The sequence below is a fragment of the Hyperolius riggenbachi genome, chromosome 7 (assembly GCF_040937935.1).
Source record: "Hyperolius riggenbachi isolate aHypRig1 chromosome 7, aHypRig1.pri, whole genome shotgun sequence".
NCBI lineage: Eukaryota > Metazoa > Chordata > Amphibia > Anura > Hyperoliidae > Hyperolius > Hyperolius riggenbachi.
The window spans coordinates 133,788,598-133,806,774 of record NC_090652.1 but is presented as its reverse complement, the minus strand read 5'-3'; the positions used below and the strand labels follow the sequence as shown (position 1 = coordinate 133,806,774).

The 18,177-nt window shown below is 45.1% G+C and overlaps 2 protein-coding genes across 2 annotated transcripts in view; one reads left to right on the top strand and one right to left on the bottom strand.

Annotated features, from left to right (window-relative positions):
- The window catches only part of PMM2 (phosphomannomutase 2), a 34,703-nt gene extending 22,090 nt beyond the window's left edge, over nt 1-12,613 (bottom strand). Inside the window, exons 1-3 of the mRNA XM_068244654.1 lie at nt 12,454-12,613; nt 5,930-6,041; nt 3,944-4,020 (exon numbers count right to left, since the gene is read on the bottom strand). Coding sequence (XP_068100755.1) covers nt 3,944-4,020; nt 5,930-6,041; nt 12,454-12,519 — 255 coding nt within the window. The 5' untranslated portion in view covers nt 12,520-12,613. The remainder of the gene's footprint in view (nt 1-3,943; nt 4,021-5,929; nt 6,042-12,453) is intronic.
- A 79-nt stretch (nt 12,614-12,692) lies between these two features.
- On the top strand, nt 12,693-16,043 carry TMEM186 (transmembrane protein 186). Its single transcript, XM_068246834.1, has 2 exons — nt 12,693-12,849; nt 15,254-16,043. The coding sequence occupies exon 2, from the start codon at nt 15,265-15,267 to the stop codon at nt 15,985-15,987; it is 723 nt and encodes a 240-aa protein (XP_068102935.1). The 5' UTR covers nt 12,693-12,849; nt 15,254-15,264; the 3' UTR covers nt 15,988-16,043.
- The last annotated feature ends 2,134 nt before the right edge of the window (nt 16,044-18,177 follow it).

The following is an 18,177-nucleotide window of genomic DNA, read 5'->3' as shown; positions in this document are numbered from 1 at the left end:
AGAGAAAAGTAAAAGTCCAGGCAAAATAAATAAATAAAAAAAATAAATCACATGTTGCACCTACACCTAGCTGGAGGGAAGAGATGTGGTAGGCAAATGGTAAACTCTCAGCTTTACCTCACTGTTCCTGCTTCTTCTCAAGCACAAGTGGCAGCAGTAGCTGGCTCTCTGCATCTCACCTGTCAATCAACCCCTGTCACTGCCACCCATCAGCTCAGATCCTAACCTGCCCCTTGTGGGCACCTGATCACCCGCCTACACCCTCAGATTGTATTGCAATCAGATACAGCGCTCACCACCCTATACAATTGCCCGGCTTGCAGCTCACTGTCAAGAAGTGAAAACACAAAGTCCCCTTCACAGTAGTAGTCCAATCACAGCAGCGCGTCCAGGAATCACAAATTACTGCCTGCTTCTTCAACCTAGGTTTAAGAGAGAAAGTTGCATAGCGTGTATCCTTTAGCACTAGTACACCCTGTGTTAACACACACACTGTGCAAAGGGAGTTCAAACACCGCATGCAGGTAGGGGGTCAGACTCCCCCCCGTTTTCCCCTGCTCACCAAAAAGACACTTTAAACCAGGCACATCAAATGAGCAGCAGCAGTAGATTCTAAAAAACATGAACAGAACCGCCTCACATGGCATAAAATCTTCTTTAATAATGGTCTAAAACCGCTAAGATACATGCGTACCAGAGATAAAGGTAAAAAAGGCGTATCTCACAAAGACGTAGGCCGCCCTCCAGGCTTCCCCGCCGCAACGCCAACTGTGTCCGTCCGTGATGTGGTTGAAAGGAGCGTGCGTATCCAGATGCTCCGCCCTACGCGTTTCGTCACTCAAAGGGGCGTGACTCGTCCCCTGACGAGTCACGCCCCTTTGAGTGACGAAACGCGTAGGGCGGAGCATCTGGATACGCACGCTCCTTTCAACCACATCACGGACGGACACAGTTGGCGTTGCGGCGGGGAAGCCTGGAGGGCGGCCTACGTCTTTGTGAGATACGCCTTTTTTACCTTTATCTCTGGTACGCATGTATCTTAGCGGTTTTAGACCATTATTAAAGAAGATTTTATGCCATGTGAGGCGGTTCTGTTCATGTTTTTTAGAATCTACTGCTGCTGCTCATTTGATGTGCCTGGTTTAAAGTGTCTTTTTGGTGAGCAGGGGAAAACGGGGGGGGGGGGGGGGGGGGAGTCTGACCCCCTACCTGCATGCGGTGTTTGAACTCCCTTTGCACAGTGTGTGTGTTAACACAGGGTGTACTAGTGCTAAAGGATACACGCTATGCAACTTTCTCTCTTAAACCTAGGTTGAAGAAGCAGGCAGTAATTTGTGATTCCTGGACGCGCTGCTGTGATTGGACTACACCCTCAGATTGCCCACAGACCCACCCCCAAATCACCTCTGAAAGTGCATTGTTTACATCTGCTCTCCCCTCTAATCAGCCATCAAAACACCCCGTCACCACCTGTCACTGCTACCCATCAGATCAGACCCTAATCTGCCCCTTGCAGGCACCCAATCACCCGCCACACCCTCAAATAGCTCCCCAGACCCGCTCTGATCAACTCGCCAGTGCATTGCTTGCACGGACAAAAAATAAAATCTTCTATGAACTCCCCATTCACCTAGCGGAATACCTTGGGGTGTCTGCTTTCTAAAATGGGGTCACTTGTGGGGTTCCTATACTGCCCTGGCATTTTAGGGGCCCTAAACCGTGAGGAGTAGTCTTGATACCAAGTGCCTCAAAATGACCTGTGAATAGGACGTTGGGCCCCTTAGCGCACCTAGGTTGCAAAAAAAAAAAAAAAAAAAAAAAAAAAAAGTCACATGTGGTATTGCCGTACTCAGGAGAAATAGTATAATGTGTTTTGGGGTGTATTTTTACACATACCCATGCTGGGTGGGAGAAATATCTCTGTAAATGAGTTTGTGTAAAAAAACAAAAACAAAACTCATTTACAGAGATCTTTCTCCCACCCAGCATGGGCATGTGTAAAAATACACCCCAAAACACATTATACTATTTCTCCTGAGGACGGCGATACCACATGTGTGACACTTTATTGCAGCCTAGGTGCGCTAAGGGGCCCAAAGTCCTATGAGCACCTTTAGGCTTTACAGGGGTGCTTACAATTTAGCACCCCACAAAATGCCAGGACAGTATACACACCCCACAAATGACCCCATTTTGGAAAGTAGACATCCCAAAGTATTCAGAGAGGGGCATGGTGAGTCCGTGGCAGATTTAATTTTTTTTTTTATCACAAGTTAGCAGAAATGGATTTTTTTTTTTTGGTCACAAAGTGTCATTTTCCGCTAACTTGTGACAAAAAAATAAAATCTATGAACTCACCATGCCTCTCAGTGAATGCTTTGGGATGTCTTCTTTCCAAAATAAGGTCATTTGGGGGGTATTTATACTATCCTGGAATTCTAGCACCTCATGAAACCTGACAGGTGGTCAGAAAAGTCGGAGATGCTTCAAAATGGGAAAATTCACTTTTTGCACCATACTTTGTAAACGCTATAACTTTTACCCAAACCAATAAATATACACTGAATGGGTATTTTTTTTTTTTTTTTTTTTTTTTTTAATCAAAGACAGCATAATTTGGACAAAAATGTATACAGAAATTTTACTTTGACAAATGTTATCACAGAAAGTGAAAAAATAGCACCAAAAGAAAGCTACATTAGGGACAAGAAAAGGAGGTAAAATTCATTTAGGTGGTAGGTTGTATGACCGAGCAATAAACCGTTAAAGCTGCAGTGGTCTGAATGGAAAAAAAAAAAAAAAAAAAAAACGACTTTTACTCACCTGGGGCTTCCAATAGCCCCCTGCAGCTGTCCGGTGCCCTCGCCGTGTCCCTCCGATCCTCGTGTCCCCACCGGCAGCCACTTCCGGTTTCGCCGTTAGGAGCAGAGTGCTGCTATAGCATGTAGCATGAAGCATATAGCAGCATAGAGGGCGCAATTGTGGCTGGGAACGCGAAGAATCACTCGCGTTCCCAGCCTGTCGGCTCCTGATGGCGAAAGGTTCACGAGGATCGGAGGGACACGGCGAGGGCACCGGACAGCTGTAGGGGGCTATTGGAAGCCCCGGGTGAGTAAAAGTCTTTTTTTTTTTTACTTAAGGATCACTTTAAGTGGTTAAGTAGCAATGCCCTGGGCTTTGAGAAGGGTCCACCTGCTTATGCAGGTGGATAAATGGCCACAGATGGTCCTTGGCTGATTCCCTTTCTCAGTCTTCTCCCTTTATTACCCTCTCTCCCCCCACCTCCAGCATCTCTGGCCATCACTGATCCTGGAGAAGATCCCCTCCTCCTCCTCCTATCTCTCCCACCCATTTCTTCTTTTTCACTTTCTTCATCTACACCCTTTTACTTTCCCCATCTATTTCCTTTTATTTATTTTTTCGTTTTTACCCTTTTCTTTTGAATGGCCCAGCAAACTCAGATAATATATAATCTACATGTTACATGGTTATATGGGAGTAGGAGGTTAATGGATATGGAAGTAGAGCAGACCAAACTAGAACTAGCAGTTGGCATATGGAGAATGGTTGGGGTCTGTTCGCTCTGTGTATAGAGGAATGTACACATGAATATTTAATTAGAGTTAATGTATAAGCTTAGTTGTTGGAGGAAAATACTCCCATTGTGTGGAAACTAGTTGGAATTTACCATCAAAGAACCATTATATGCATGTATTACACATTTGCTTTTGTTGATATCTCTCTCATTGTTACACAGCTCTTTGTATTTTATAAAACTAGTGTATTTATGCATTTTCTTATTAATGTGATGATAAAGAATCTTAAAAATGTTAGCATAGGCATAACTATTAAGGCTACTGACTATATTTTTATTAGATTTTAGTTCATATACCTTGAATAATATATAAAAAAAACAAAAAACCATCTGGATGAAAGCACTGACCTCTTTGCATAGAAACTGTCCATTCTTGTATGCCACGAGACCATTTTCCGCAAACACGTAATCAAACTTTTCAACCACTGAAAAAAAATAAATAAAAAAAAAAAAAGTTTAAAAACAAGGTTGATGAGAAGGGATGATGAGGATGGAGAGTGCTGACACACAAGATGCTACCTAAAAAAGGGCAAAAGTGTTGCAGAGAGGATGGGAAATACTTTCGTTTTGTTTTTACCACATATGCCTTTTACAGTCTACACTGAAAGGTGGCAGTTTTGTTTTGTTTTTATACTCAACTTTGTAGTTACACCTGCCATGTGTTATCCTGAGTGATATAGATCATTATTTGGTCATATGCTTGCCGTTTCTCTTGCTTTGTAGGCATTAACATTACATTCTTAAACAAGTCAGGGCTCCTTCATATATGTCCACGAGATTCAGCCTCACATGTAACCGGCCTTCTGTTTGCTGAGCCACAAAATGCAAGTCATGCTTTTACACTTCAACCCTGACTATTTGTATAGGAGGGAGTGAGAGAGTGAGTGAGTGAGTGAGTGAGTGAGTGAGTGAGTGAGTGAGTGAGTGAGTGTGAGAGTGAGAGAGTGTGTTGAAACAAGGATGTATCCATTTAATTTAGATACTGTATTTATTGTGTCTCAATCATAACATACTAGTACCTTATCAGATTCCATTTCTTATTGTTCAGTGTCACGAAGGTTGATATAAATTGTTCTCAGCAATCCCCCTCCCCAACATATATTGGCACTCAACGGGCAAGTGTTAATTACTATCCCCCCCCCCCCCCCCCCTACGAGTCATAGCAAGGTCTGCACTAGTGGTGTATCATGGCCACGCTACAAACTCATCACGTGGCACTTACAGGATCATGTGCTACGTGCATGAGGTAGTATTAACCCATGCTGTGTATGCACAGTATGGTTAGCACACTTTTCTGCTACAAGCAGTGAGTCAGGCATTCTTCCTCTTGTGCTCAGTAAACAGGTTTAGCAATAACATTCAGTAAAGTATCTATGCTGTACAGCAGTGGTCCTCAAACTATGGCCTGAGGGCCAAATGTGGCCCCCCAAGGCTTTTTCACTGTCCCCCAAACACAAAAGGTATAACTTATAAATGTGGCTAACTGCACCTTTAAATATCGGCAGCCCACATATAGAATAACAGTGCTGGCCCCACCCATCCATATACTGTAGAAGCCAACAAGCAGTAATTTGCTGGCTTCCAATTCTGCATCAGGTGACATCTCGTCAGGATATGCTTCACTGTCTGGTGCACAAAGATGTTCTTCGGGCGCCGCATGACTGAATGGCTGCTGCTGGGAGGTCTCCTCGGGGCTTGATTGGGGTACATCCATACCTAGATTCAGGCTGCTTTCACAGTAAGACGTTACAGGCGCACGTTAGTGCAGCCTGTAACACTCCCCCAACGCACAGCAATGTAACTGCATTGGGCTGTTCACAGTGCCCACGTTGCGTTACATTGTAACGCTGCACGTCAATCTAGAGTGCAGCATGCTATAGCGTTAGAGCGGCTTTGCCGCGTTAGCCTGCTTGCACAGGTGCAGTGATTAGCCACATGGTTAATTAATATTCACTGCACTGTGCTGACGTTACTGGCGGGACCACGTGATGCGGAGTGTTCCACTCACGTGGTCTCCACCAGCGCATGCGTACTATAGTACGCATCAAAGAGCCGCTTAACGCGGCTCTTTGCCAACGTCCTCTGCCACCACCACCATGCGTTGCGTTAGGTGCACATTATGCGACCTTAACGTTGCACCTAACGCAACGTCTTAGTGTGTAAGTAGCCTCAATGTAATGTTTTTCAACAGCATTTTATCTATGTTCCGGCCACCAAGCAGTCTGAAATATGTTGACCCGGCCATTGACTGAAAAAGCTTGGGGACCCCTGCTGTGCAGTAACGAGATTGATCCACTGCTTGAGATGCATAAAACAAATTCTCCCTCTTCTTACCATCATCTCCTAGCTGTTCTTTGATTTTCTCAAAGTCAGAACCACCAACAACTCCAAGCTTCACTTGTTTTCTCAAGCGCTGCAGAAACTCTGCCATGTCACTAGTGACTTTCTGAAAAGAAACACAAAAGGAAGTTATGGAACATTATAGCTACTTAATAAAAATTAACACAAAACTGAAATGTATGTGGCTCTTTTCTGACTGCATTGTAAAAAATCTGCACAAATCTGTTGCTACATATGTAACAGCTAACTTTGCAATGGTTCAGCTTTACATTGGGACAAACCAAGGATTGAACCTTATTCCCTCAGTAGCCGATACCCCCTTTCCCACTAGAAATCTTTACCTTTTCTCAAACAGATCTTTTGGGTGGGGGGTGCTGTCTGTATGGCTGATATTAAGGTGAAGCCCCTCCCACAGTGTGATGTCATGACCTTGGTCCTGACAGTTTGCTGTCTGTGTACCTCATTGCATTGTGGGAAATAACGTCTTTTTCCAACTGCCAAGAAAGCAATATCTCCCTCTGTGCACAGAACTCTCAGAAACATTCAGTACTGATCACCTGGCAGAACTAAAGATTATCGTGTTACTTTCACTATACAGTAGTTCCTCTTTAATAATGGTCTGCAATCTTAGTCCATTTTTTTTCTTTTTACTTACACGAAAAAAATGGTAATAAGTCTCCTCCCCACACCCTCACATTTATTACTGTCTGAGGTGAGGAGGCATGCTCCAACTGTTCTCAATCCCCCAGAGACTTGGTACAACCCATTTCTTGTCCCTGAAATTAATACATAACACAAATCCATTACAGACTGGAACTGGAGACTGTGGAAGGGTCACTAGTTCCCCACAGACTCTCCTTAGTAGTACACTGTATGGCTAATTATTGCAGACATCCCCCCACTCTAACATAGATGGTACCGATAGTGGCAGCGTGGCACAACTGCAATAAGTTGCGTATAATGGCATGCTTGGTATCATAACAAATTAGTTAAATGACTTTGAAGGAGGCAGAATTGTGGAACCAAGAAAGTGACGGCTGCTTACTGGTAGCAGTGTTCTGGTGAGTCCTCCAGGACGGCTCCTGCTGAAATTGTGCTGGTCCCCACCCCAAAAATCAGAAACACCTGACAAGATTAAATGAATCACTTATATAAAATGCTGTGTTCCACCTTCAACCTGCAGTTCTTTAAAGTGTACCCGAGGCGGCGCAGCATGGGGGAAGATGGGACAAGGAGGCGTGTTCCCTGGGTCATGACATCCCTCTGTGTCCCCCTATCCCTTATGCACTGCTCTCTGCCCCCCCCCCCCCCCCCCCCCCCATGCGCTGGGGGGGCGGGAATCAGGTTTACCCCTTGCAGTAGAAGCAGTACTTCAAAATGCCGGCTGGGGGCAATCCTAACACCTTCCCCACCTCTCCCTGCATGACCCAGGGGTCACGCAAAGTGAAAGCAGAGGATTTCTGGCCATAGGAGCGGCGGTAATTGAAGCTACCTGATCCAGCTAGTCCCCCGAATCAGGTAGACTTTATTTTTTTTTTGTGAACCCAAGGTGGGCATTTTTCTACAAGTTAAAAAAAACAAACAAAACAAAACAAGTGAGTGAGCCTTTATGTGTGAAGGAAGTTCCATTTGTAAATTACTATATGCCCAGGCAAGCAATTCTCTTATCCATCTGGATATCTTGAGGCCTGAGCACCCTTCCTAGCTCCTCCAAAAGATACAAACAGATGGCTAGATTTCCTCCATTGCTTTGTCTTGGTAAGTTGGTACTGGCCTCCTTACATCTAGTCTCATTAACCTTCTCTCTTTATCATTTTGCAGATTTACAGATAAGGAGGGCAGGATGATCTCTTAAGTTCTGTGCAAGGTAGCAGCCACCTCAGCAAGTAAGAAGGGTCTGACCTGAAAACTGAGAAAGCACAAATCCATTTTTGGGAGGTGGTATTTTTTGCTTAGAATTATTTTATAAGTACAATATAGGATGCATTCAGGTTTAGAGGGCAAAAACCAGGGGGGGGGGGGGGGGGGGGGAGGGAATTATATACTAAACCTGGTGCGTCCGTGGTCCGGGAGCATCATGTTCTCTAATTGTGTCCTCCTGCGTCCCCGCTTCCCAGTGTGGCCACCTCAGTCCCCCTGTTTTGCCTCCTGTGTCCCCGTGTGTAAGTAGGAGAAGCGGCAGTGTGTCTCACCTCATCAATGGCTCTAGAGGTGAACACCGTCCTCTCGTCTCCTTCACTGCTCCGCCTAGTGACGGCTTCTGCTGATCAAGTCATCAGCAGAAGCAGTCACTTGGGAGAGCCGCGCAGGAGAATAAAGGTCTGTGTTTCCCGCTGGAGCCATTGATGATGTAACCCGCACAGCCGCTTCTACTTACATAGGGGGCAGAGCAGGCTACACGGGAGAAAGTACAGGGAGTGTGAGACATTGTGGTGGTTCGTATCGGCAGGCGTTCGGAAATCGGGGACATCCTGTATTCGACATAAGATGCAGGGACCATTTGCCACATTTTTTTTTTTTTTATAATATTCACAGAAGGGAAACGTTCAATCTACATGTGATAAATGACAGATAGAAGGGTTCTTTCAGCCTATCAATGTTTATTGGGAATTTTATCTGATTTCAGTTGTAATAAATATAAAAAGCGATCAGAATATTACTCTTCTATGGAAGGGAATGTTTTTTTATTAAAATGGAAACTACAAGTATTACCTACATTGACTGACTGGAAATCCCTGGTAAACTCAAAGGGGAACTTCAGCCTTAAGAAACATACTGTTATTAAGTTACATTAGTTATGTTAATTAGAATAGATAGGTAATATATTAGTTTACCCACCCTGTTTTAAAAGAACAGGCAAATGTTTGTGATTCATGGGGGCTGCCATTTTGGCATGGGGGCAGCCATCTTTTTGGTTGAAAGGAGGTGACAGTGAGCATGAGACACAGTTCCAACTGTCCTGTGTCCTGATAACCCCTCCCAGCTACACACACTAGGCTTGAAATGTCAAATTAAAAATGTAAAAAAAAAAAAAAAAAAAAAAAATTCCACCAAAACTGCGGAACGAGAACAACAACATCAGAAATCCCATCATGCTTTGCACAGCATCAGGGGAAAAATGCCCGGGTAGTTTTCTTCTGTGCAGCTAAAAATGAGGCTTGTATAAGAGAAACAATGTTCTGATGCTGTGAAACTGTTAAAGAAACACCAAGCCTTTTCAGTGCTGCTGAGTTGATTTTTAGTCCGGAGGTTCACTTCAACTACCGGTATATCACTTTACTAACTTACATACCTAGCTGATGGGCTATTATCTATATTTGGCAAGATCCTGCAATGTCATGATATACTATGATGTAAAGGCTGTAACCATTTTATACCCGAATGCACTCTGGGTTACTTGTTAGTTGGCCATTGGCCTTTAAAAACCAATAAAAATCTCTGTTAAATAAAAATGTTCTACCGTAAATAAAACCCATACATTTTATTATAACATTTAAAATTATACCACTAGCACAATGTTTGCTGACAATATTTTAATTTGCAATAAAAGGTGTATTTTTCCATTTTGTGTTTCTGTATACTATATCAATAATCACAAGTCCTTATTTGCAAAAATAACAGTAATATACCCCCCTGACATACATTTTTTTTTTAAAAAAAAAGCTGAGTCCCTAAGCTAACTATATGGTTTGGGTTTTGTTTTTTAAATGCTGTCACTTTGTTTTTTTTTGTGCTTTATGGTGGTAACTATGGGGGAGAGGTGTGAAAAGGTTAGTTTAATAATTTATTATATATAGCTTATGTTTGTAAATGTACTTTTATAGTTTTTGCCCCCTAGATGTCACCACACTTTAACCCTGTGTACTGTGAACAGTACACAAGAGGTAATGTGTTTTTACTTTCACTTTGTGAATAAACATTCCAGCTTCAACCAGACGCCCCCAAGATGAAGGACATCACACATCACTTCCGCAACGCCCACTCCTAAATGGAAGCGATATCGGCTTTAAAGGAGAACTGTAGTGAGAGGTATATGGAGGCTGCCATATTTATTTCCTTTAAGCAATACCAGTTGCCTGGCTATTCAGCTAATCCTCTGCCTCTAATACTTTCAGCCATAGGCCCTGAACAAGCATGCAGCAGATCAGGTGTTTCTGACAAATTTAGACAGATATGACAAGATTAGCTGCATGCTGGTTTCTGGTGTGATTCAGACACTTCTTTAGGCAAATAGACCATCAGGGCTGCCAGGCAACTGGTATAAAAGGAAATAAATATGGCAGCCTCCATATCCCTCTCACTACAGTTCTCCTTTAAAAGGGGAAATTAAGTAAGAGGTATAGAGGCTGCCATATTTATTTCCTTTTTATCAATACCAGTTGCCTGGCAGCCCTGCTGGTCTATTTCTCTGCAGTAATATCTGAATAACACCAGAAACAAGCACAGTGTTCTCCCCAGGATCTTTTAGCCGGGTGCTTCACCCAGCTAGTTTTGATGAGCACCCGGCTGTCATTCGCTCACCTCCTCCTATTCTGTAAGCATAATTGCTCACAGAAGCCCTGGCCCTGCATTCTCTCATCTCACCCACCCAGCTACTTTCTCATGCCACCCGGCTACTATTTCATGCCACCCGGCTACTATTTCATGCCACCCGGCTGGAAAAAAATTTCTGGGGAGAACACTGAAGCATGAAGCTAGTCTTGTCAGATCTGACTTTAAAGTCTGAAACACCTGATCTGCTGCATGCTTGTATAGGGGCTATGGCTAATAGTATTAGAGGCAGAGGATCAGCAGGGCTGCCAGGCAACTGGTATTGCTTAAAAGGAAACAAACATGGCAGCCTCCATATACCTCTCTTCAGTTCCCCTTTAATGGACCTCTCTGCATACCAAAGATGAACAAAGGACCGTCCTCCCCACAAGTGCACATGGCTAAGGCAACGCTACCCCACCACCACATGCACAGACCTATGACAACACAGGCCCTACAAACATTGCAAAAATTAAAAAGCTCTATTCGCAGAGTAGGTGCCGACAGGCTTCCCTTACCTACAACAAATACTACGGTACGGCATCTCTAATAATCTGGCTACTGAGTGCATTTAGAGAATGCATTACACACAGAGATACTGGGAGTTGAGCTCACAGCGTGCTTGTCTAGCAACAAGAGAGGTCACAAGAAGAAATGTGCACACCAAGAACACAAATAGTAATAAAACTTAGGGCACAGCAACTCTCAATATCATGCGATATCATTTTTAGCCAATTAGAACATTTCAAGTAGTAGAGAGTGCTGTGATTGGAGAACTGTTCCCTATGAGGTTTTCAGCTGGGTCACCTCAACCATACTGGTGCCCATGCATTCAACAGTCTATAGAATAAGACATGCACTGGAGTCAGAAATTTTGCCATGCACGGTGGCATAGTGGATAGCAATGCAGTGCTGGGTCCATGGTTCAAATCCAAGCCAGGGCACTATCTACACAGAGTTTGTATGTTCTCCCGGTGTCTGCGTGGGTTTACTCTGGGCACTCCAGGTTCCTCCCACAACCCAAAACCATACAGATGAGTTAATTGGCTTACCCCTGAATTGGTCCTAGACTACGATACATACATAGATAGGATTATGGTAGAGATTAGATTGTCAGCCCCTCTGAGGGACAATTAAATGACAAGACTAATTACTCTGTACAGCTCTGCAGAAGATGTTGGTGCTATATGAATCCTAAATAATAATTCATTTTTTTCATTTCTTTCTAAGCTGCTCCCACTGGCTCACTGTAACTAGGCTAGTGCCCATTATTCCTGTCACAAACATGACTGGAGATAGCGACATTGCCAAGTGGGAGCAGTCATGTGAGGCCGGGAGGCACAATTTATGCCACAGCCTTGAATTTAACACCCTAAACATTTAGACAGAGTTCCACTTTAAACCAAGTCACAGACTCGGTTGCATTCCATAAGCAGGCATACAAGCATTTGGATCGTATTAACTTAAAGGATCACTATCACAAAAAAAGTAGGCAGTTAAAATCTGACAGAATCGACAGGTTTTGGACTAGTCCATCTCCTCACAGGGGATTCTCTGGGTTTTCTTTGTTTTTAAAGGCATTTCCTGAACAGCAGTTTAACTATCAAAATAGAGAGATACGTGCTAGCCTACCTACTCACTTGCACACTATCTTGTCACTTAGCAACTGTAGTTCAGGAAATACTTATGAGAAACAAAGAAAACCCAAAGAATCCCCTATGAGGAGATGGACTAGTCCAAAACCTATCGGTTTTGCCAGGAAACTAACTGCTTACTTTTATCGCTGGAGTGGTTCTTTAACAGCTTAATCTTAAAGACCATTTCCTTTCTCACAGAACAACCATCACACCCTGGTTTGAGAGGCCATATAGGTTACCCCCCAAAAAACAACTCTCCACTTGGAAGTGCAGAAAGCTGGTTAGTCATTACACAGACAAGCAGTATAGACAGAGCACTCCTGAACAGCAAGCTGAGAGGAATACAAGTACCTGCCTTGCAGCTGTCAGTGTGCCATCCACGTCAAACAGACACAACACGGTCCCCTGCTCCGCCATGACTACTCTGCACGCACGCCTGCTTCCTGATGATGAATGAAACTTCCGACCTCCACTCTTCTATCGGCCACATCACTACTTCCCTGTCACATGATCTGAGTGTGTCACGTGACCTGTAATGGAACGCAGGAGCGCACGTATCACGTTATCCGTATTGGAACGCAGGCGTACGCGTGACCTATGGGAGAACCGAACGTACTGTGCGTCCATGGACGCACCAAAAGTGCCTTTGACTGTCAGACCGTTCTCGCTTAGAAACTGCTGCGCAAATCTGAGTTAATACGCTCCGCACGCTAGGAGGGGCATTGTGGCTGGTGAGCAATTTTGCAGGTAGGCCATGTTACAGCAGTGGCGTTGCATGTGATTGCTGGATTACATTTGTACAGAGGACACGTGATTCTCTACATGCCCAGCACGCTCATAGTGAACCAGAACTTCTATTAGGCAAACATTTGTTTTGCAAAGAAAAGTTACTACTCCACCTACTGTCATACCTTCCAACCTTTTCAGATCAGAAAGAGGGACACTTACAGGGCAACTGAAGTGAGGTAAATGGAGGCTGCCATATTTTTTTCCGTTTAAACAATACCAGTTGCCTGGCAGTGCTCCTGTTATATTTGGCTGTAGTAGTGACTGAATCACACTTGAAAGGAGCATGCAGATAATCGTGTCAGATCTGAGAATAAAGTCAAACAGCTGATCTGCTGCATGCTTGTTCAGGGTCTATGGCTAAAGGTATTAGAGGCAGAGGATCAAAAAGACAGACAGGCAACTGGTATTGCTTAAAAGGAAATAAATATGGCAGCCTTCATATCCCTCTCACTTCAGTTGCCCTTTAAAGAGACATGTAAAGGGAACCAGAGACGAACAGAGTACAAAAAATGAAAAAGCTTTTATACATACCTGGGGCTTCCTCCAGCCCCATAAGCCTGGATCGCTCCCACGCCGCCTTCCTCCGCTTCCTCTGTCGCCAGTACCGGGTCCCGTCACTTCCGGCGGACGCGACCATTTTTCCGCATACACAGGGGCTCCCTCCATACCCTTACGCATGCGGCTGCGTAGTGTGGAGCCGCACGCGTAAGGATATGGAGGGAGCCCCTGTGATGCGTAAAATTGGCCGCGTGCTTCCGCCGACTGGCTGAAAGTACAGGACCCGGTATCAGCGGATACAGGCAGCGGAGGACGGCGGCGTGGGAGCGATCCAGGCTTATGGGGCTGGAGAAAGCCCCAGGTATGTATAAGAGCTTTACCCCCGAACATCTCTGGCAGTGTTGCCAACTCATCCCTTTAATTACTGACACATATGAATTATACAGGTTTTGTGGCTAGATAGATGCAGTTAAGGCACTGATTATGTGAAAATAACCCCAGAACCTGTATAACTTAGATGTGTCAGTAATTAAAGGGATGAGTTGGCAACACTGATCTCTGGTTCTCTTTAAACCTACAAAAAAAAAACAGTTTAATCTGGGGCTTCTACCAGCCCCCTGCAGCTGTCCCATGCCCTCGCAGTCACGATCGGATCCTCCTGTCCCTTACCGCCAGCTACTTTCACTTTGCTGACAGGCCTGGCCACGCTTCTCCTACGCGTTCCTGTCCGCAATAGCATCCTGAGCCTCATTATAATCTCGGCAAAGTTCAGGGTCACTTAGTACACTGACCACCGAGGGGACACACACACACACAGGAACAGCCATTGTCTTTTACTGTGTCCTGGATCAGCTGATTTCGGCGCGCGGCTTTCAGAGCCGAGCGCCGAAACTGGGTGCCCCATAGCAGCAATGCTATGCTGCGCGGGGCGCGTAGTGGTAATTCGGGGCTCTGGCGGCTGCCAGACCCCGAATTACATCTCCCTCTGAGTTGCGACAACTCGGAGGGAGAATAGTATTTAATGCCGCCTCAGAGTTTATCGGCTCTCGCCGCACCGTCATTCGGCTCTCACCGCGCTGAAATAATATGCACCCCTGTGCCCCCCTATGGGCCTATGCAATGCAATGGCAAATTGAATCCCGATCGGACATGTTGGAATTAATCGAATTGGACAAAAAATTGTATGGTGTAGATAGGGCTTAATGATTGGCTGTTTCCGTGCCACCATACATGGTGAGTGTAATGATTGGTTGTTCCTGTGTGCCCTTATCTGGTCAGTGTACTCTAAACGTGGCCCCACACATTACAATTTTTTAAAATTTTCAATTCAATGAACCTGATCAAATTTTTCAGTTGATTGAAGGTTTTCGGGGAGTGTTTTGATGCACGTGTGATGCATTGCTGTGTGTCGTGCCATAAGAGGAGCGCGGCCCTGATGTTCTGGAGGGTCCCGGCAAACATCGGAAGATAGCATGAGAAGCCTCTGGACGAGACAGGCAAAAACAGCACAGGAAATTTGGGCACACCATGCCCCACTGTAGGCCGTGATATGAATTACATCCAGAAATAGCTGGAAGCCAAATTGCATCTTACCCTTGAGTCCGTGGCGGCCTGGAGGGGGAATAGTAAATAATGCCGCCAGGACTATTGCAATAGCAGGGTGAGCTGTTTTTCAGCTTTACCCTACACCCACATTTCCTGGCACCTAAATTACATGCATGCCCTTAAGAGCCTTCGGTAAGTATGGGATTTTTCACCCAAGCTTTAGCTCGGGTTTGCTTTAAGTTTTGTTTGACTTCTAATGCTATAGGAAAATTTCTTGAAGACAGGCTTATTTGTATAATATTTTGTTTTCTTCCAATAGGAACCATAAACATGTCCCATATTTTAGCTTTGTCTGTATTGGTCAGACCTATCAGTCGACAGTTATCTACACGGACGTGGAGCGCAAGACTCCATAGCAGAGCAAGCTTCATTCAAAGCGACAAGTATTCCCGGAGGACACAAGCCGCTTCTTCCCATTTGTTTTGTAAATATGAGATCCCACAAGTACAAAGCGCATACATGTTCTATTCATCTTCTCCTGACATGAAGAACGATGCACATCCTGACAAGAACGATGCACCTAACGATTATCATCTGATCTACAAGTTCCCTGCCATCAGGTTCTGTAGGTTTGTTTCCAGGCTGAAGATCCTACAGACCGCATTAACTGTTGTACTCCTTCCACCTATTTATTACTCGTACTTGCAGGAGCAAGTCACGCTTGTGTCTGTTGTTTATTGCACTGGCATTGCCGCCTTTGCCGGTGGCATGCTGTACAGCCTCTCCTATTATCTCCGCAGATTTATAGGGATGATCTACATCAACCAAGAAGCAACAACTCTGAAAGTTGCCCACTTGACCTTTTGGGGTGGCAGAAAAGACATTTATTTGCCGATTGAGGATGTGAAAAAGCTATCAGAAACTGGTGACTCTAAAAGGGAAATCATCCTTCAGCTTCAAACATACAGTAGTCCACATGTACTATATTTTACGCTACGGTTTGCTCAGATTCTGGATAAAGAAAAATTTAGACAGATATTTGGAGAACTGTAGTGAGTCTCTGCTAGTTTTACCGTCCAGAAGTGTGAATAAATTGATATTGTTTTGTAGATCCCTTCTACTATCGATTATTTTTTTTGGCTTATTTTAGAGTTGTTTTATAAACTTCAGGAGAGTGGTTATTTGCATAGCCCTTACCATTTCGCCTCTCCAACAAATTCCCAGTGAATCTCTGGATCCAGCCAATCAGAAATGTTCAACCTCCCTGGGGTTCAGTTTCTGCTGGATTTCTGAGCAAAAAGTGATCCAATTAATTTTCATAACCTTTTTTTCCTGTAACTTAACAAAATGTGCCAAGCAATGGTCTAGTGTACATTTTGAGGCCAATAAAAGCTTGAGGGCTCGTTTCCACTAGTGCGGCGTGCGTCTCGTAGACGCACGCCGGCACTGAGCGGGTGGGCGGGATCGCAGGCGATTCCCATCAGCCGTGCCATGCACGGCTATGGGAATCGCAGCCTCCGCCGCGAATTCTGTGGGGGTTTCCGGCCGAATCGCTACTGCAAGCGATTCGGCCGGCGGCGCCGTTGTCCCCTATGGCAGAGTTTCCCCGCGCGATTTGCCTGCGGGGAAACTCTGCGGATTCGCGGCCGTTTCCGCGAGAGTGGAAACGGGCCCTGAAACACAAAATCTAAACTAAATTTCAAAATTACTCCCCAAAATCTCTGATCATTTATACTTCCAAGCTGCAGCTGCTCATCCTGCACTAATACAATATAGATGATGGGCAGATTCGACCAAGAGACAGACCTTTATCTAATGAAATCTGAGTAGAGAGAGATTGGTCAGCTGCCCATGCTTCGCAGGTTGATTCCCGATAAATTTCAACATGAAATCGCTCGGGAATCGGCCACGCCCGTTGCCTTGTCGCTGCCCCCCCCCCATGTAAAAATGTACTCCTGTGTGTGCATTTATACACTACCTGTCCTAAGTCGCCCACCGCGTGGTGCCCATCTGTCTTCGGAATCCCCCACAGATTATTGTAGTATTGTAGGTAAGTAGCCAGGGCTAGGTGCCCCCAGTATAGGCTAGGTAGGTAAGGTGTCCCCACTATAGGCTACGTAGGTACAGGTGTCGATCAGTATAGGCTAGGTAGGTACAGGTATCCCCTAGGATAGGCTAGGTAGGTGCAGGTCCCCCAGGATAGGCTCGGTAAATGCAGGTGTCCCAAAGTATATGCTAGATAGGTGCAGGTGACCCCCGGGATAGGTTAGGTAGCTGCAGGTGTCCCCCAGGATCGGCTAGTTAGGTGCCCCCAAGGATCGGCTGGTTATGTGCCCCCCCAGTGTAGGGTAGATAGGTGTCCCCCAGTATAGGGTAGATAGGTGCCCCCCAGTTTAGGGTAGATGGGTGCCCCCAGTATAGGCTAGATAGGTGCCCCCCAGTATAGGCTAGATAGGTGCCCCCAGTATAGGGTAGATAGGTGCCCCCCAGTATACGATAGCTAGGTACAGGAGCCCCACATTATAAGTTAGCTAGCTGCAGGGGATCCTGTACACTATCTGCCGCATTAGGAATGTATGGCATAGTTTCTCCCCCCCCCCCCCCCCCACGATCCCCCTCTAATACCCCACTGATGCAGCCGCTGCCTACTAGATACATACCGAGCCTCGTTCCAGCGAGCGCCCCAGCCGGTCTGCACAGCTCCTCATATCTTCCGGTATGTGGAGGATCGGGGCTGAAGTCATGTGACGTCAGACGTCACATGACTTTAGTTCAGTACATCTTCCGCCGTAATCCGGAGAAGTAGTATAATGTGTTTTGTGGTGTATTTTTACACATACTCATGCTGGGTGGGAGAAATATCTCTGTAAATGACCATTTTTTTGAATTTTTTTACACACAATTGTCCGTTTACAGAGATATTTCTCCCACCTAGCATGGATATGTGTAAAAATACACCCCAAAACACATTATACTACTTCTCCTAAGTACGGCGATACCACATGTGTGACACTTTTTTGCAGCCTAGGTGCACTAAGGGGCCCTTTAGGATTTCACAGGTCATTTTGAGGCATTTGGTTTCCAGACTACTCCTCACGGTTTAGGGCCCCTAAAATGCCAGGGCAGTTTAGGAAGCCCACAAGTGACCCCATTTTAGAAAGAAGACACCCCAAGGTATTCCGTTAGGAGCATGATAAGTTCATAGATTTTCATTTTTGTCACAAGTTAGCCGAAATTGATTTT

What these genes read in the sequence shown, in the direction of transcription:
- TMEM186 (XM_068246834.1), top strand. Translation starts at nt 15,265, where the DNA reads ATGTCCCATATTTTAGCTTTGTCTGTATTGGTCAGACCTATCAGTCGA.